The 18,865-nt window shown below is 46.6% G+C and overlaps 2 protein-coding genes across 2 annotated transcripts; one reads left to right on the top strand and one right to left on the bottom strand.

The window, feature by feature from the left end:
• Window positions 1-111: 111 nt before the first annotated feature.
• On the bottom strand, window positions 112-4,626 carry CENPL (centromere protein L). Its single transcript, XM_039730235.1, has 4 exons — window positions 4,387-4,626; window positions 4,016-4,267; window positions 2,563-3,105; window positions 112-1,758 (listed from the first exon to the last, which is right to left on the bottom strand). The coding sequence occupies exons 1-4, from the start codon at window positions 4,606-4,608 to the stop codon at window positions 1,687-1,689; spliced, it is 1,089 nt and encodes a 362-aa protein (XP_039586169.1). The 5' UTR covers window positions 4,609-4,626; the 3' UTR covers window positions 112-1,686.
• Window positions 4,627-4,683: 57 nt separating this feature from the next.
• DARS2 (aspartyl-tRNA synthetase 2, mitochondrial) lies at window positions 4,684-18,594 on the top strand. The gene is made up of 17 exons (XM_039730234.1): window positions 4,684-4,816; window positions 5,999-6,098; window positions 6,841-6,907; window positions 7,151-7,252; window positions 8,316-8,411; window positions 9,021-9,144; window positions 9,798-9,844; window positions 10,541-10,647; window positions 11,418-11,487; window positions 12,026-12,205; window positions 12,569-12,676; window positions 13,862-13,924; window positions 14,096-14,248; window positions 15,099-15,317; window positions 16,230-16,340; window positions 16,557-16,632; window positions 17,712-18,594. The coding sequence occupies exons 1-17, from the start codon at window positions 4,747-4,749 to the stop codon at window positions 17,897-17,899; spliced, it is 1,881 nt and encodes a 626-aa protein (XP_039586168.1). The 5' UTR covers window positions 4,684-4,746; the 3' UTR covers window positions 17,900-18,594.
• Window positions 18,595-18,865: the final 271 nt, after the last annotated feature.

The following is an 18,865-nucleotide window of genomic DNA, read 5'->3' as shown; positions in this document are numbered from 1 at the left end:
GGAGGTGTTTGTCTGTGGTTTATATGGTCAAAGAAGCTGGAGGGTTTTTTTCCCCAGATAAATCCCAGTAAAAGAGGCTTAAAACTGCTGTTTCTTGTTACTCTTCACATCACTCAGAACCAGCTTTTTCTGGCAGGAAGGATTTGTGCTATCTGGCTAAATCTTATCTCTGCTCACTTAACTGCATTTAACAGTGAGGACAACACAAGGAAGAGGTTAAAAGAGGCTATAAGAATTGAGGTTTTTAGAGATTATTTATGCAAATTGGTTGGAAAGAGCTGAGCATCAGATTTAAAACTTAGCCCTGGGTGTAACAGTCCTATTTTGAAACCAAGTACAGGTACCAGTTATTTCCAGACCTTGCACTCCTTTGTCCAGTGCTCTTCTGACTCCAGATAGCAAACTTTGTCTGAGATATTTCAAAAAAGGAAACTAAAGCATCAGAAATGATAGTTTTAAGTAGCTGCCAAGACCTTCAGAAGATCACTTAGCTGCTTTTACCAGGGTAAGAATTGCCACAGATTTCAACCATGACATGCAAAACCAATCCATCTTCAAGTAGTAAAGAATCTGGAAACAGCTTGCAGTTATGTCATGTGTCAGGCAGTTTTATACTGGGAAAAGAAAGGAAACTTGTACCCCTGTTTGGGAGAAGGTCATAACACAAATCAGCTCCCAGAGGTGCTGCACAAGTGGGAAGCAAGAAACTAGACTTGGAATTTTGCTGCTCACAGAAGCATTTAATAAGTAACAAGGAGTGGTTTGGTCAGCTAAGCTGTAATTGGAAATAAGTTCCATGCAAGGATATATTTAGACAGTGGTGGTCTTTCCTTAAGACAAAAGATGGAAAATATTTTCTTTATTTAGTACTGTATTACAAAAATGTCTCAGCAGGTGCTACTTTCTGCTCCTTAAATGTCCCTCAGAACTTTTACCTGCTCCAGAAGGAAGGGATCCAATATCAAATTCTAGCACAGCTCCAACCCTGAGAGCTCTCTGGCCTACAGGATTACAAATCCAAGATTACAAATATCAGGACAAAGCCTAGTAACTATGAAGCTTATCTACACATCACTTTCCTATCAATCAATGTGTCTGGGAGGACCAATGGGCTGACAAGTGCCTCATGTCCCATCTCATGCCCAACTGGGACATAAATGAACATCATCACCATTACCAAGTGCCCTTAATGAGTTAAAAAGGGAGTCAGAAGCCTGTATTTTTCTGCCTGGATTGTAGAGCATGCACCTTTTCTCAGGTGTGCTGAACTTTGCATTTAGGCTAGCCCAAGATTAGTCACGGTTTAGCCAAGGCTAAGGTCTGCGTAGCTTAGGCTGTCCAGTGAAAACCAACTTTGGAACAACAGAAATACCTGGCAGTAAGTTGCATCAAGAACTTGCACTGCTTGTCTCTGAGCTGATACATAAATGAAATGAGTGAGTCTGAGAAAACAAAGCTGCTCAGGATGCTGTCACAAGTTTGCACTGCAGCCCTTCTTCAGGGCCAAATGTCCGCTTGACTTCGCCGTGCATGGAATGACACAGCCAAGTGCTGGAGCTGCAGTCTGACTTTGGACAGCCAGAATGAGAGGGGAGAAGATGCTGCAGGAGTAAGTTTCCTGGTGGTTTCTCAGCACAGACTGTCCAAACAAAGCCTTTTTAGTATGAGGAGCTACTGAAATGGCTCTCACTGTATCTGAGCGATTGCGAGTTCAGTCAGTAGCATCAGCACTCCAGGCAGGTACTGGCTGTGTAGAATCTGCAAGAAAGAGAAAAAATCCTGTCAAAGCAACAATTGCAGTTGCCAGATTTCCACCCTGGTTGGAAGGAAACTACCAAGTGTTCTGTGTGTTTAATCAGCTGCTCTGATGTTGCTTTACTTTTCCCATACTGCATATGACTTGAATTCTGTCCCATTATGAAAAGCCATAACTGAATTTACACAGCACACATTCCACAGGAGCACCCTTCAGAAAGCCTGAGATTCCTTTGTGCACTTACCTGCAACAGAAAAAGTTGTTTCAGACAGTTTTAAGCTATTAAAAAACAAGCAATGTGCTCCTCATCAGAGGGAGCATTTAAACAACTGCATTTACAGAAACTGTTCTTTAACTCAGAAGTAAATATTGTATTGCTTGAAGGATTCATGTTCTGTGGTTTGAAGGATATGGAAGGTAGAAAGATCAGCACCTTTATGAAAAGGTTTACATGTGAAGGAGTCTTCTGCCTGTGTCTTAATAACTACAATACTGGAAAGCTAGGAATGTTTTTGAAGTTTGGGATGTTTTTAAGTCCAAAATGAGGTTTTCTATGGCCTAAGAAACTTTCCTGTTCATACCACAGCTAATACACCTATTTCTGCCCCAGGCAAGTAGCTTCTGCTGCAACACAGTAATAAAATACTGTAGTGGCAGCTGCCCCACCTCTAAAGCCAAATATGACTAGTAAAAGCTGAGGGTTTAACAATTCCTTGTAGGAAATCATGCAAAAGGCACACAAGACCTTCAGGTACAGCTATTTTTATTTGGCCAGCATTAGGACAACCTGCTACTAAAGGCCTCACCTTTACAATCCCATCACAGTGTGCCGAGGCAATCGCTGTGGAAACCTTCACCAGCTTGGCAGCTGACAAGTGGATCTTGAAGTGCCTGTGGAAGTGGGCATAAAGGCAGTCCATGAAGACATCCACCTCCTCTTGGGTGATCTCCCCTGGCGTTTTTTGCACCGTGTCCCACAGAGCTTTGGCATCCTCTGGGTGGATGGCGTAGGAGATATCCAGGGGCTGCAACAGGCGGGGCACGGAGAAGAGCAGTTCCACGGCGGAGGCGGCTCTGTCCAGCTTGCAGCCAGCCCACATGGCCACCATCCAGCTGAGGTTCAGCGGGCTGATGGCCAGGCGGCGGAAGCAGCAGTCGAAAGTCTTCTGGAACCAGCTGCCAACCAAGGAGGTGTAGCTCTCGGCCCCGTGGCTCAGGAACAGGGGCAGGCAGGTGAAGTGCTCCGGCACGTTCTCGGAAAAGTCGTCTCCGAACACGGAGCAGAACCAGCCCATCCACACTGGTTTGTCCTCAGAGTTCTTGGAGGAGGCTCGTGACCTCGAAAAGAGCTGCCATGGGGAGAAGAAGCATTGCAATGCTGCAAAGCAAGTGTGGCTTTTTCTTTTTTTTTTGTCATATATTGATTTAAAGTTTTAAAACTTTTTTTAAAAGTGGCTTTTTTTTAACTTGTGTCAAACACATACAATTATTCAGTCTGTCCACGACATCCCTAAAAGTTCAATGCAATTCTATTGAAAACAGCAGAAAAAGCACTTTTAAATTCCTTAGGAACAGTCCTGACATCTGAGTTTATGCTGCTTAACTCCCATGGTACATCCTACAGCCATTGACACAATGAACCTGACACTTCAGTAGCACATTTCACTCGAGGCAAAGCATTTCAGAAATATTAATTAAGCTCTGGCCAGGAAGTGGGATTATGCTTTATCCAGGAAGAAAAATAACCCATCCATGTCCTGGCAGTAAACTGACTACTGAACTAAAACATCAGAGATTGCTCTGTATAGCCATACCCTGATGCTGAACTCAAACTTGCTCTTTACTGTATGCATTGCTTAGGGGAGATCACAGAATCTCAGTTGAGCTGAAAAAGACCTCTGAGGTCATCAAGTCCAGCCTGTGACCAAACACAACCTTGTCATTAGACCAAGGTTTTGACTGTGTCACATCCAGTCTTAACTTAAACACCTGCAGGGACGGTGACTCCACCATCTCCCAGGGCAGCCAATTCCAATGCCTAATCATCCCTTCTGTAAAGAAATTCTTCCTAATGTCCAACCTAAACCTCCCCTGGCACAACTTAGGACTATAAACGTTCAGTTCCAGTTAAACATAGACAGAATTCAGTTTCATTAAATCACAGTGGATGCCCCACTAGGTATTCCACACAGCTAAGGTTTAACTTCGGGCTTTTCTTTCAAGACAGAGCTTTCCATCACAGCATAAACCAGCTCCCACCTGCACCAGGAGCGCAGCCTGGTCCAGCTCGCTGCCCCGGAGCTCGGCAAGGCTGGACAGGGCCGCCTTGATGTCCAGCTCGACGCCCACCTGCACGGCCAGCCCCTTGTGCTTCTCGGCGGCGATGAAGGCGCCGAGCTGCCGCGCGTAGTCCCTGAGGCGGCCGCGGCGGAAGCCGAACAGGGGGGTCACGCTGTACAGCGTCCAGGCTTTACGCAGCAGGAACGCCGTTTTCTGCGGGTCCGCCTTTTCCTAGGGGCAAACAAAAGAAAAGGAACGGGGTTAAAGTTTGGTTTGAAGTTTGTTTTTGCAGCGCGGCTGAGGGGACGCGGAGGGGACACGGAGGCGGCGCCGCCCGCGCCTCCCCGTACCTGAGAGCACAGCGCCGGCACAATGAGGCGCCCGCCGGGGCTGACGCCGAGGCGGCCGTGGCTGCGGCCGAAGGGCAGAGCCCGGGAGAGCCGCCTGAGGCTGGGCAGGGTCCGCACCGCCGCGTCCTCCGGCGCCTCCTCCGCCATGGCCGCCGCGGCCCGCCCGCGCCGTTCGAACTTCTTCCCGTCGGCCCCCGCGCGGCGGGCGCGCCCCTCCGCCATTTTTGGGGCGGGCGGCGCTGAGGGAAGGAGGCGGCCGCGGGTTCCTTTTTTGCCTTTTCCCCTCCGGAGCTCTTGTTTTTCCCCTCGCGCAGGTCTGTGGTGCTCCTCCCGTGTGTCTGGCTGAGGGGCGGCTGCGGGATGGCGCTGTCCCGGCTGCTGGTGCGGGCGCTGCACCGCGCGGCCGCTGCCGCCGCACCTGCGGCCCCAGGTGAGGAGGAGCGGTGCTCCCACACCCTCGAGATCTGGGCTCCTTCTCTCCCGGGTACAGGTCAGGGGAGTCCACACAGTCGATTAATATCACAAGTTATTTTCCCTGTATCACTTTATGAAGTGTCTTGTCTACATCTGTTTTAATTCTAAAGGCTGTCATGAAGAATTATTTGTTTGTGTCCAGGTAATGGTATCCTTCGGGCTTCTCCTTGCAAGCTGAGCCTCTTGCACATTCTGTAGTGGTGTGCTTAGGCTGTGATTGCAGGCACAATCACACCTTTCTGTAACCATGCTTAAGGCCTTCTTCCAGTTGTTTCAGGCAGGACCTGTTCAATTTACACCTGCATGGTGGGTGTCCTCTATGTGTGTGGAATTCTTGGTTTGTTAAGCCCTGTTCTGCTGTGTCACTGGCAGGACAAAGGGGAATGGCTTTGACTTGAAGGAGGGCAGGATTGGGTTGGATATAGGAAAAAATCCTGTGAGGGTGGTCTGTTCAATTTACACCTGCATGGTGGGTGTCCTCCGTGTGTGGGGAATTCTTGCTTTGTTAAGCCCTGTTCTGCTGTGTCACCACCAGGAACTGCACTGGCAGGACAAGGGGGAATGACTTTGACTTGGAGGAGGGCAGGATTGCACTGGATATTGGAAGAAATTCTTCCCTGTGAGAGTAGGGAGGTCTTGGTCCTGCTGAGAGGAGCTGTGGCTGCCACATCCCTGGAAATATCCAAAGCCAGGCTGGATGGGGCACTGAACAACCTGGGATAGTGGAAAGTGTCCCTGCTCATGGCAGAGGTGGCATGAGCTGAGCTTTAAGGTCCTAGAAACCCAAACTGTTCTGTGATTGTAGATTTAAATGTGGAATTGTCAGCATCCCTCAGGACTGATCTGTGACTTTTGCTTCTCTTGCTCCTGAAATTTGCAGGGAAACAGTTCGCAGCAAGGCTGTGCTCAAGTATCTTTATAAACTGAGAAACAAATAATCCCTGTTTAAAATACATTTATACTAGCTTAATTTAATGTTTATGACATAGTATTTTAGTGCGGATCTGTATAAGAAGTAACTTCTCCATATATATTAAAATTTCATTGGGAGGGAGAACTATTATTTATTCTGCCTCATCTGCAAAATCTATGAGAGATTATATATATATATATATTTTATTTTTTTTTTAAATTTAAGACTTCAACAGTTTTGTCACTCGGACCAACACGTGTGGAGAGCTGCGTGCTGCTCACGTGGGACAGAAGGTGACTCTGTATGGATGGGTTCAATATCAAAGGTAAGTGCAAACCATGGTGAAAATGGAGGTGATTATTTGCCACATCCAGTCTAAGCTGTGTTTCATCCAGCATTGCTCTCCTGTGATGGTCTGCATGGGTTTTTTGATTTTAGGAGGTCCTGAGTGTCTCATCTTTGAGCAGTTGTGGATAGGGGCTCAGGAAGAGGAGTTAGGATTATTGCAATGTGGTTGTGGTGATCTTGTTTTTGAAGACACCAGAGCCTGTCCCATTGGGGAGTTTTTTGATGGATAAAGCACAATGGCAGCTGTCCCTGCTGCAGCTTGAAGAAATCAAGATTTATGGTTCTGGGGCTGGCAGTGTGGATTGTTCATGTGGAACTTTTTATAGGACCAGTGTTCCCCTTCTTGTGATTGGATTTTGTTGTTGTTTTTATTCCACGTGAACTTTAGTTTTATTGCTCATTTAGTTGTTTTTAGCTGAATTCTGTTTCCCAGCAGGAAAATTCACGTGCCCAGAATCCCTTGTCTGTGCATGAAAGCTCAAGTTAAAATCCTGCCTCTCCTGGTTATTTGTATGTTGTGTGAGGCTGGTCACAATGTGAAATGATTTGTGCAGGTTGGGTTCAGGTGTGGGAAAAGTGTCCATAATTCAGTACTTGGAAGTGCTTCGGGGTGAGTTGCAGGGTTCTGAAAGTGTAGCCAGTTGCCATATGCTTTAAAAAGTATAAACTACTAAATCTGTGAAAAAAATGTTCTTCCTTTTGTGCTTTTCATGGATCAGACAAGGCCTGTTTCTGGTTTTGAGGGATTTCCAGGGCCTGACCCAGGTCGTCATTCCTCAGGATGAGGTAAGTGCTACCAAAACACGAGTCTGTGTTTTTATTTTCCTTTGGCAGCCTGGCTTCAGCAGCCACTTTGTCAAACTGAGTGCTCTGACTCACAAGTGTTGTGAGAGCCCTGACCTGACACTGCAGCAGAAGCATCAGTGCCTTTTCCCCTGCCTTAAAAGAGTGATTTTGGATTGAGGTGCTTGGCCACAGTGCCTTGGTGCTGTTCTTTGGTTCCTCTGAGGCTCTGTCCTCTCCCTGCAGGCACATTCCCACGTGAAGGAGCTGCTGTCCAGCGCCCCGCTGGAGTCTGTGGTCAGAGTCACTGGGACAGTGTCCCCCCGGCCCCTGGGGCAGGAGAATCCGGTGAGGATGGGCTGGGGGGGACTCCCCAAGTTGTTATTCCTTGAAGGAAACACCTCTGGATGGTGGGATTGTGGTGGGCTTTGTGTGAGAGCATTGTCAGGTTCTGGTTGTGTGACAGCCCATCCTCAGATAGCACTGATTTCACCTCACACTGTGTCAGATAACAGGAGAATCTCAGAGCACATTGCAGGCACCCACAAATTAAAGTGGATCCCAGCCCTTTGCAAGGATGATGCTGGGTTTTCCATGCTTTCAGAGTGTGGGGGGAATTCCTTTTGCTTGAAAATAGATATTGTCATGTCGAGTTCCACCTGTTTATTGATTCTGCTGGTCTCCCTGTATAGGAAACAGAGGTTGAATAATTTTTTAATGTTCTGCATTCCTCAGCTGTCATTGTAATCAGCTGTAGACTGATCTTTCAGGATTGTACATACAACTGGCAGGCCTAAAAACAGTACTGTATTTATGATCATAACTCCTTTTTGCTCCATCTTGTAGATGTCCACTTAAAATCCAGGCTTCAAGCAATGCCTTTCTTTCTTTTATTGATTTCTTGTTTTGTGGGAAGGTTGTGTGTCCTTTCCCCTGGTAAATAGTGGGAGTCCTGCAGGATGAGTGAGCTTTGCTGTGCCTCAGTGCCATGTGAGGGGAGCTGCCTGCCCTCCCTCGGGATGGAGTCAAAAGAAGACCAGTTCTGAGAACTGGTGTTTAGAACTGGAAGTTCTGAGAAGTTCCTCATCATTTGCCTTTTTTGACTCATGTTAAGGGCTGCTGCTGCTCGTGCTCACTGAAACCCACACTGTGTGGTTTTGCTGGGGCTAATGTGTTTAGAGACCAGTATGCTACTGGGAAGGAAGCTGCTATCTTTGGTGAGGTGACTTGTGTTTCTCTGAAGAGAAGGAAAACATGGAAGAAATCTGTCCTTAGGAGAAGCTCTCTGATTTATAGATTGTGTTAGAAGGCAGGGAGTGTAATCACATTGCTTCTTTTTTTTCCTTAGACCATCTGTGAAATACCTTTGTCCAACTGCTTTGAGTTTAATTTTCTTGCCTTTTTGTTCCAGAAAATGCCAACAGGGGATATTGAAGTGAAGGCAGAGACTGCAGAGATCCTAAACTCCTGCAAGAAGCTGCCTTTTGAAATCAAGGATTTTATCAAGGTGTCTGTGTTTCTCTTATCAAATTGGTGGCTTTTTGCTAAATTGGGAATTTGCCCAGGGTGGTGGCAAAACATCTGAGGGCTGAGTCTGATTCTCCCTGCTTCACTTCAGAGGAATGATGGTATTTAAAACAGGGGTGCTGTTTGTTTGCTGGGATGATTTATTTCCAGTTAGCTTGAATGATTCCAGATTTCAGAAAGAAATTATGGTAAAGGAAAGAGTGAAAGAAATGGGGCTAAGCTGGGTTTTTTGAGTGTGAAATGAGGCTGTTTTATTTAACTCATGGAATCACAGAATGGTTTGGGTTGGAAGGAACCTTAAAGATCATCCTTTTCCAAACTCCCTGCCATGGTAGGGATGCCACCAGGTTTCTCAGAGCTTCATCCAGCCTGGCCTTGAACACTTCCAGGGATGGGGCAGCCACAGCTTTTGTGGGCAGTTTGGTTCTTTGTTCCCAGCAAAGCCATATTTGTGTAGGTTGTGCGTAACAGGCACGTTGTGGCAACCAAACACAATGTGCTTCTCGTCTTTCCCTGTGGCTCTAGGAGCACCTTGAGTGGACATGCAGTTCGAGTTTTGTCCCTTAACCCTGCCCCTGTCTCCCCCCAGAAGTCGGAGGCGCTGCGGATGCAGTACCGGTACCTGGACCTGCGCAGCTCGCGGCTGCAGGCGGCGCTGCGGCTGCGCTCCCGCGTGGTGATGAGGATGCGCGAGTACCTCTGCAACCTCCACGGTGAGGGAGCTGCTGGGAGCAGCAAACCTGCCAGCCCTCCCTGCTGCTTTTTCCTTGTGCTGCCAGGGATTCCTAACCGACCTGCTGCTCCAAACTGGTCGTGTTTAATAAGGACGTGTCTGCTTGTGGTGGGGTCTTCAGTGGGATGTTGTCAGGCCTGAAGAAGCTGCCCGCAGAAGTTATGGCTGCCCCATCCCTGGAAGGGTTCAAGGCCAGGTTGAGTGAAGCTCTGAGCAACCTGTTTCAAATTAGCTGTTTCCAATGAGAAAAGACCCTTTGCAGGTCGTAGTCCTCATTTGGTCACCCAGTTGAGGCATGTCAGAGGGATGGATTTTGTTTAGGGCTTTTGCTTCTCTTAAAATCAGGAATTGCTTTTTGGAAAACCATTGCCTGGTTCAGAATAGATAGAGAATTAACACATTTTCAGCCTGTTTGGAGTCCTCTGTCATCCACAGTTCTGGCAGGACATCAGAGTAGCTCAGAGCCTTTAGATCTGTCATTACAGGAATAATTATTGGAAGTAGTAAAGTGTGTTGGTTTTGGAGGGGCTCCATGGTGTACTACATGACCCATTTTGCTGACTAACCCTACTCTAGCCTACTCTGTCGTGTTAGTTTTTCCTCCTCTCAGCATATTCTGTGTTTGTTCCCCAGGCTTCGTGGATGTAGAAACTCCAACTCTGTTTAAAAGAACCCCAGGGGTATGTATGTGATGCTTTTGGCCTCCTACAGCTGCACAGTCAGGGCTGAATCATTTCCAATTGCCACTCAGCTTTTGCTGCTTTTCCCTTGCTAAATAACACTTGTGGAATTTCTTGTATCATCCACAGATCCTTTTAAAAGTAGAGGGAGAGAAAGGGGAGAGGTGATAACTCATGTCTTAATTTTGAAACTTTAAACAAGATAAGCTTCTGCCTTGTAGAGCACATGTTGAATGCAAGTCTACCCTGGGATTATAAACCCAAAAAACTTTAAAGCACTGTCTTTTCAGCATTTATCTCTTAACCAGTAGGTTATTGTAGAGGTCATACTCAAGTAAATTTAATTTCTAATCTCGTATTCCTTTCTTTCACTTCAAAAATAGTCAGAGAGAAGAGAGCTGTAGCTGAGGAATTGTTGATGCAGTTACCCTGGAGTTCTTGCATTTAAACCCCAGTCTTGGATGGTCTATTATGCATTAGTCTCTCAGAGAAGAAGGTAGAGAATTCTCCTTTCAGATATTTTGGACCAAGTTGGTTAACAAATATGAAGTGTAATGTACAAACAGCCATTTCCTCAATTGTGGGATTTCATAATGGGAGAAACAGGTCCTTTCCTCTTGCAGTTCCAGTGTTTGCTCTGTCAGGAATCGGGACCACTTACTTGCTGAACTGTGTAAATTCTCTTTCTCATGCCAGGGAGCCAAAGAATTCCTTGTGCCCTCGAGGGAAGCAGGCAAGTTCTACTCTCTGCCACAGAGTCCTCAGCAGTTCAAGCAGCTCCTCATGGTTGGAGGCATGGATAGGTAAGAGTTCCTTGGACTCCTGCTCTCTGCTTGTCCTCTCCAGGGTTTGATTGCTTTATCTGTGAAGTTTAGAAACTTCCCTAAAAAAATTCACTGCCAAGAATTTGTGCCTTGAAGACAGATCCTTAAATACTTGGGACTTTATAGTCAGATGAAGTGTATCCTTCTGGAAAGCTGAAATCTTTACTGCTGTGTTAAATGCAAACCTGATCTGAAGCAGAGCCTGCCTGAAGGGCAGAAAATTTAATGTGTGATGAAAGCTGCTCCAGGAGTAACCTACAGAACTAATTGAGGTGAGGCTGGGCAGCTGAGCATGACTGAGACAAGGAAAAGCATGTCAGGTTGCCCAAGTGCAAGGCTTTTAATTGAGCTTACTTCTCCATATCAAATGGATGGACAGGGAGACAGACAATTATTCACATGGTGAACTGGAGGCCAGGTTTGTCTGAGAGTTTTGCATGGCTGTTAGGAGAGTCCTGGAGTGGAGTGGAAGGTGGAGTAAAGAGTTGTGTGCTGCCCTTGGGGGACAGCTCACCTGGCAGTCTCCGTGTGCCTCTGGAACATATGGCTGCAGATGGATACAGATGAGTTGCTTCCACTCAAAATTCCATTCTTTTGAAGGGATGGGAACAAAGATCATCTGCTATGGGAACAGAGCCCTCTCTCTCTGATTTCCTTCTTTTTTCTTTATCTTTTGTATGATCAATTCTGTAGCCACAGTTGACTTCAGGATACTATCAATCATTCTCTAAGTCACAGTGTCCCTGCAGGTACTTCCAGGTCGCTCGCTGCTACCGGGACGAGGGTTCACGGCCTGACAGGCAGCCAGAATTCACCCAGGTAACCAGCCTCTGCTCCTTTGCTCCTCAACCCAAGTGGCCCAGAGCTGTTTTCCCTTCTGGAGCCTTAGTCTGTGCTAGTCTGGTGCTGCTTTGGTGTGTGTTTCACAGACACAGCCCTTGGAAGTTGGGGTGGGATGAGTGCGTGGTTCCTGTCCTTGGCTGGCTGCAGTGCCCCAGGTGCAGATGTGGGAATTACGTTGCAGCAGTGATTTTACTGTGATGATACAATCTCCTCCTGTCCTGCTAGGTCAGACATCCCATTCCTCAGCCTTGAAATCCCAGGCTGAGTTAGCCTGGTTCATTCAAGGCTGCATCTGTGTCCTTGTCATCCTTACCTCATTCACTCTCTGAGGAGGTTGTTGCCTGAGTCATCAGCCTGGAGGGTGATCCTAAGCACGTTCCTGCCCTGATGCAGTCATGCTGTGATGTCATTTTGTGTATTGTTTCTTGTTTTGCTGGCTTTGTACTCACAAGCAGCACTGTGAAAGCACAACCTGTAGCTAATGTGGAATTCCCCCCCTCTTCTCTGTTTCAAGATAGATATAGAGATGTCATTTGTAGATCAAGCTGGGATCCAGAGGCTCATAGAGGGCCTCCTGCAACATTCCTGGCCTGAGGAAAGAGGCTCCATTGTGACTCCTTTCCCTTCCATGACATATGAGGAGGCACTGGCTGAGTATGGGACTGATAAACCAGACACTCGCTTTGGGATGAAGGTGAGGGTTTGCCCCTTGGAAGCTTACAGCTTTTCCTTTCAGTCAGTGTTTTAATAACCTTTGGATCATGGTTGGCTGGAGTTTTTAGTGCTGTAATTTACCCAAGGTGCCTGTCCCATTGTTGTTGCTTTGTGCAGTCTGCTGAAGAAGAGAGGATTTAATCAGTTGACTGTGAAAAATAGATGTTCTAATAAAACTTTATTTTAAAGGTGATGTAGTGCTAGGGAGCAGTGCATCTTGACTGTTTTAGGAGCAAAAGCTTCTAAAAGGGAATAGTGTGGAAGGTGTTAAGATAGAAGTGCAGGAATTTTTGCTTTGTATTCCTACCAGCTGTGCTTTTTCCTGTGCTCTCTCCTTTGTCAGATCGTGGATATCAGTGATGTTTTACGAGGATCAAACATTCACTTTGTGCAGAATGCCCTCAGTTACCCACATGGCTCCATCAGAGCCATTTGTATCCCTCAGGGAGTGGTAAGTGATGCTCTTACATCCTGTTTATGGTTTATGTGGAATAAATAAAATGCTAATTTGAATTCCTTTGTTGGTATGGAAATGTTCCTTGCTATTACTGGTGCTCTTAAGGGAGCTTGGGATTGGTTAGGTGGGGCTGAGTGTGTTAGAATGATAAGGCAACAGGAGGAGTATTTTATCCTTAGGAAGAGAAGGAAAACAATAGAGCTGCAAGATCCCACGAGGATAGGGAACCCTCTTGGGGTTTCATCTTGCTTTCTATCACCTTTCTGATGTGCATGTCAGTAATAAGTTGTGCCTTGTGACGGGAGATTTGTCCTGGTTTAGGGGCTGGGCGTGGCACAGCTCTGGGATAGCCAGAGAAGGGTCAGGTGCTTGCAAGTCCTCCTCCTGTTTGCTTTAGCTACATTTTTGGGTACAATTAATGTCTTGTAATGAGAATATCATAGACCAAAATCAAGGCTGACAGTAGATGTGGAAGACATTTGACACAGCCCTGCATTTTGGCAAGGAAACAGATTTATTTCTGGTTGTAGGCATCTCTGTAGCTTGGACAGTATGGAAAAAACAACTCCTTTAAGTATTGAGTTTTATCTGGGGGGAGCAGGGCTTCATGGCCATGGTTTCCCTTGGGATTCCTTTCATTTTGGCACAAAGTGCAAGTTAGTGGCTTCCCACAAGAGGGCACAGAGGTGTTTGTTTGAGCAGCACAAAAATGGCATCTAGAACCACCCTAAACACTGGAGTAGCTGAAAAAAAAATATCAAGATTTTGAGACCTGATGCAGGTCCTCATTTACTGCATGGCTTTGCATGCCAGAGTCAGCTCAGCTGTTTTTTCTCTGTTCTTCCTCCAGTTTGAGCTCTGCATTCCCCATCCACAGTGTGGTGGTGTAACCTTGTTTCTGCAGGCTGGAGGCAGTGATCTAACCCTGCTGACCAGACCTATTTATCTGTGAGAGGGAGGAAAAAATGTGGATCTGGAGGGGTCTCTTCCTGAAAGGAGCCCTCAGAGCAGACACCCAGCCCAGTGCTGAGGACCCTGTCCTGTTCCACAGCCTTCATAAGAGCTTGAACTAGGAGCAAAAGAATTGAGAAGTTTGGAACCAGCTTAGTCAGTGAATTTAATACCTAGTCAGGTTTTCCAGACTGATCTTTGCTGTGTCTTCTCTTGCTCTTTCCCCAGAGGTATCTTACAAATAAAGACTTGGAGTCACTGAAGGAGTCTGCAAAATCCCAGTTTAACCAGGTGAGACAAAAACTCCTCAGAGGCTTTGGGAAGGGTGAGTGACAAAGAGTGATACAGGCAGAGGGAGGTAGGAGGGCAGTTTTTAGTAGCTGAGAGTCAGAGCCTGAGCATGTAATGCTTCCAGTCAAGAGAGGGCAGCACTGCACTGAACATACCCTTACCTTCCTCCAGGAAATCCTGGAAATTATCCGCAGACCTGATGGAAGCTTGAAGTCTTTGCTTACCAAGTTCCTGGGTGAGAAGGAGCAGTCGGAGCTCATCCAAGCACTGAACATGCAGGAGGGTGATGTGGTGCTGCTGGCAGCTGGAGAACACAAGCAAGTGGTAGGAGGCATTTCTTGGGTGGCTCTGTGAGTTGAATGTTGCTGATGATGGTTTTGATGTTATCTGACCTTAGTCTGATTCTTCTTATTATTAAAATAGGTCATCATCTAATTTCTGTTTCTCTGGAACGGCAGCTATAGCAACAGCAGATAAAGCATGAAATGTGCCTATTACTTTTATGGCCCCCAGTCAAATTCTGGGCAGGATTTGTAACTGAAATGAAGGCTGAAATATAAAAAACCCTGCAATAAATCAGTGCCTTCTTTTCTTTTAACTTCATTTTTGAGACTTCAAACAGATTGCAAAATGAGGTCAACTAGGTAATTGTGTCTCCCATAAGTGCATGACTTATTAGCAGCAATGATGAAAGATTCTGTTTCTATCCTTCTCTCTGTTCTTGCCATCAGATGTTGCTGGCAAGAATACAGAGAAATAAAACAATAAAACAAAGCATTGTTTTATTATAAGGTGTCATCCTTTGCTCAATAGCCAACATGTTGTTGTATTCTCTTCTGTGCCTTCATTTCTCTGTCTGCAAAGTGTGGATCTTACATGTGGTTTCCGAGTTAATCCACATGTGTGGAGCTGGAGGGTAGTCTAAGAAAGTTCTGGAGATGAAATAGCTGGAAAAACAGGGACTTCCAAGCTCCTTACTTAGTCTCTGTCAAACCCTGGTGCTGCTGCTGCCTCAGCAGGAAGGTGATATATTTCAGGGTACAAAGCTAAAGTGTTTAAGGCAGCAAAGCATTCCAGCTGATGCTGTCTGTGGTACTTCCTTCATGGAACACTTTGCCTGGCGGGTGTTTGAGTGGTGCAATGACCCTGTCTCACCTCTCCCTTCTTGTTGCAGTGCTCTGCCTTAGGAGCCTTGCGGTTGTTGGGTGCCAACCTCCTGGAGGCAGCTGGGCTGGCACTCCGTGATCCCACAGCCTTCCACTTCCTCTGGGTGGTGGATTTCCCCCTGTTCCTCCCCAAGGCTGAGAATCCCACTGAGCTGGAATCTGCTCACCACCCCTTCACTGCCCCTCATCCTTCAGATGCCAGCCTCCTGTATTCTGATCCCACAAAGGTAACCAACTTCATGCCTGCCATGCTGGCTCTTCTACAGCTGCTCCCAGGGAAAACCAGGCAAGCAGCAGCTGGGTTTAGTGTAAAAAGAGATGTTGTTTCATGGCACTGACTGCACGAGGAGATGTAGATATGTTTGAATGAGTCCAGAGGAGGCTGCTAAGATGATCAAAGGGTTGGAGCACTTCTGCTATGAGGAAGGGCTGGAGAAGCTGAGGTTGTACATCCTGGAGAAGGGAAGGTTCAGGAGCAACATTAGAGTCCTTTCCAGTGCTACAGGAGAGCTGGAGAGGGATATTTTGCAGGAGCAAGCAGTGATAGGGCAGGGGGAAATGGCTTTAAACTGAAAGAGGGTAGACTTAGATTGGTATTAGGACAGAAATCTTCCCTGTAAGGCACAGATTGCCAAGAGCAGCTGTGGCTGACCCATCCCTGGCAGTGTTCAAGGCCAGGCTGGACAGGGCTTGGGGCACCCTTGGATAGTGGAAGGTGTCCATGCCCATGGCAGAGGGATGGAACTAGAGGAGTTTTGAGGTCCCTCCCAACCCAAACCATTGTGTGATTCTATGATCTTGTACATGTCTGGAAGAGATGGCTTCCTGATGACTGCAAATAGCAGGTATTCACGTGTGCCCCAACAAAAGGAACTGACAGCAAACACAAATGTTAGATTCTGACCTGTCTCATTTGCTTCAGGTTTGATAAACCTTTCAAAAGGATTTGTTCTCCTCCCACATCAGAGGCCCCCATGCCTCCAGCAGGACTGGTACCTGAATTGCAATGCACCCCTGGGGGAGCAGTTTTACAGAGTTCCATGGCTTCATTCCCAGTGCCTTTGGCACCTCTGTGCAGGTTGTTTGTGGGTGCAGCTGTGGGCCAGCCTCACCTGGTGCCTGTCCCTGTCTCTCTGCAGGTCCGTAGCCAGCACTACGACCTTGTGCTCAATGGCAATGAGGTTGGAGGTGGCTCCATCAGAATTCACAGTGCAGAGCAGCAGCGTTTTGTGCTGGAGAAAGTGCTGAAGGTAACACCTACAGATGCCTCTAACGCTCTCTTGGAGATTTAAAAGCACTGATTAATTGAAATATTAATTGCATATTCTGAAAGAAACACTCATCTTCTCACATAAAGACATAACTCCTAGCCCCAAGCAATGGATGATTTCATTGTACCTTCATCTTGTGTTGCTGATAGGAAGAGCATTGCTTGTCCAGTGACACCTCTTAATGTGATTTTGCAGGAGGACTCTGAGGTGCTTTCCCATTTAATTGAGGCTTTAGAATTTGGAGCTCCACCTCATGGAGGAATTGCTTTAGGTGAGTGATTTGTAGTTCTACAGATGCAGGTCCTTTTGGGATTTTTTTGTTTGTTTGTTTGGAGATTTTTGTTTGTTTGGGTTTTGTTTTGGTGTGGGGTTTTTTGGGTTTTTTTTGCATACCAGATCCCGGGAACAAGGCTCATGGTTGATAGGAAAAGCCCTGCTGCTTCCATCTCTGCAGCAGCTTTGTGGAAAGAAACAGACTTCTGGTCACCAAGAGCAGAAAGTTGTGGTGTTTCTCCCCAGAGGCAGAGTGGGGTTTAGGTATAAAGCAAGGACATTGGTGGCTCTAAGGACGGTCCTTACCTGCTGATCTGCAAACCCTGTATTCAGTGAGGTTGGGCCAGCTTTGTTCCCATTCCAGTGCAGCCAGAGCAGGATCCCTGTGCTGCCTGCCTGGAGGCATGGGACAACAATGGCACTTTGTGTTTCACACCCCTCCCCTCTGCTGCCATCTCCCTTCCTTCCCTCCTCACCTGTTTTGCTCGTTGATTCAGAAAATGTCAGGGTTTGGTTTTTTCACTAGAACAATGCAAGTTCATGGTTTAAAGAAAGAGGGGTAAAACCCAACCAACCAACAACACCCTCCCTACACTCACCAAAATGAAAAAGCCTACAAAACCAAAGGTATTTTAACCTGTGGTCTTGCAGTTTGACTTTCCTCCATCCAGTCACCCAGAGGCTTTTGTTCCTTTTGAATTCTTCTTAGTAGTTTAATCCTTCCAAACTGGTTGATGCAGAGCTGTGAGCTCCAAAGCAGAGCCCTGCCAGTGTTCTGCCATTCAGCTGCCCAAGTTTTGTTATGCTGTGTTTGCTGTCTGTGTCCTGCAGCCCTTCCTGTGCCACAGAACTTCCTGCAATATTGAAAAGCTTTATTTTGGTAGACATTTCTGCTCTCGAGGCAAATCTGTCTCTCTGCTACCAGCTGAGATTAATTTTTTTCCTCCCTTACTCGCTTCACTCTTTTTCTTCAAGCTCAGTGATATTACCTCCTCAATCTTTCTGATTTTTCTGACTCAGGGGAGGTAATACAGAGCCATAACTCAAGTGTTTCACCGATTTGTTTTCTGCTTGTAGGACTTGACAGGCTGATCTCTCTCATTGTTGACGCTCCAAGTATCCGGGACGTCATTGCCTTTCCAAAATCCTTCAGGGGACGAGACCTGATGGGCAATGCTCCAGACTATGTCACTCCAGAAGAACTAGAACCATATCACATTCAGGTCTCCTGGCCTCTTGAAGAAAAAGAGGCAAAGAAAAACTGACTTGATGCCAGTGATGTAAGCTGATCTGATCAACCAGAGGTGGTTACAGCTTCTAGAGGCTGAGATTCAGTTCAGAAAATATCAGCTCTTGTGGCAGGGTGAGGGACAGTCCCACTCCACTGTGCTGTGGCAGTTTCCAGATGGAGTGGCAAGTAGATAAGGGATCTTCCTGATAGGAATTCATCTTTGGGAGGTAACGGAAAGGATATAAAAAAACCAATAGCAAATAATATAATTTTAGCGTAGGATATTGAGACTGTTTGCTTTAGGGTGTCATATTGGAGGGAGGATGGGTTCTGGTTTTTCCCAACTCTCAATTTTTACATGTCCTTTGTAAAGTGTTCCTCCTCCCATCTGGAAGAGATATTCAGCTTCCCTGGCAGGAATTAAATCATGATCCTCATTAAATCATGTCAGCTAAGCACTGTGACAATAAAACTGTGCTGGACCAGGAGCTCTGAACACTGCACAGCCAAACTGCTGTTCAGCCAGCAACTTGTCTCCTGTTGGAGGATACCAGATCATGCAGAACTTTGCCATGAGGAATTCACACTCAGCTGTGTTTTTCCTTCAAAGGAGAGGGAGAGAAGCATGGATGATGTTTGCAACAGTTGTCCTTGTAATACTTGTCAAAGAGGTGTTGATCTGTCTTTGGGGCCTGTGGTCCTGGTGCTTTCAGCACAGTCATTCAGGAGTTTGTAGAGAAGATGGTGCAAAGGAAGAAAAGGGAGAGCTCCTGTGTCCCAGCTGGGAGGGACAGCAGGAGGCACACGCCAGAGGAAATGCTGGAGGACAGAAGGAAGACTGCAGTTGTCTGAGCTGATACTGAGCTCCAGCCTGCCCTGCAGACTGTCAGATCCTGCTCTGCTCCAAGGGTTGGCCACTCTGTATCCACATCATGGGATAACATTGCATAGTGGTGTTCACAGCTGTTATTTAAATACTGAACTGTCCTGCTGATAAGAA

Source organism: Passer montanus, unplaced genomic scaffold, assembly GCF_014805655.1.
Source record: "Passer montanus isolate IOZ18808 unplaced genomic scaffold, ASM1480565v1 scaffold71, whole genome shotgun sequence".
NCBI classification, from domain to species: Eukaryota; Metazoa; Chordata; class Aves; order Passeriformes; family Passeridae; genus Passer; species Passer montanus.
Note: the sequence above shows the minus strand (reverse complement) of the source record. Positions and strands in the feature narration are given on the sequence as shown.

What these genes read in the sequence shown, in the direction of transcription:
- DARS2 (XM_039730234.1), top strand. Translation starts at nt 4,747, where the DNA reads ATGGCGCTGTCCCGGCTGCTGGTGCGGGCGCTGCACCGCGCGGCCGCT. An exon ending in GGCAGCCAGAATTCACCCAG is followed by an intron (nt 11,488 to 12,025) that starts GTAACCAGCCTC and finishes CTCTGTTTCAAG; the next exon opens with ATAGATATAGAGATGTCATT. An exon ending in CAAAATCCCAGTTTAACCAG is followed by an intron (nt 13,925 to 14,095) that starts GTGAGACAAAAA and finishes ACCTTCCTCCAG; the next exon opens with GAAATCCTGGAAATTATCCG.
- CENPL (XM_039730235.1), bottom strand. Translation starts at nt 4,608, where the DNA reads ATGGCGGAGGGGCGCGCCCGCCGCGCGGGGGCCGACGGGAAGAAGTTC. An exon ending in TGCCGGCGCTGTGCTCTCAG is followed by an intron (nt 4,268 to 4,386) that starts GTACGGGGAGGC and finishes GTTTGCCCCTAG; the next exon opens with GAAAAGGCGGACCCGCAGAA. An exon ending in AGGCTGCGCTCCTGGTGCAG is followed by an intron (nt 3,106 to 4,015) that starts GTGGGAGCTGGT and finishes TCCCCATGGCAG; the next exon opens with CTCTTTTCGAGGTCACGAGC.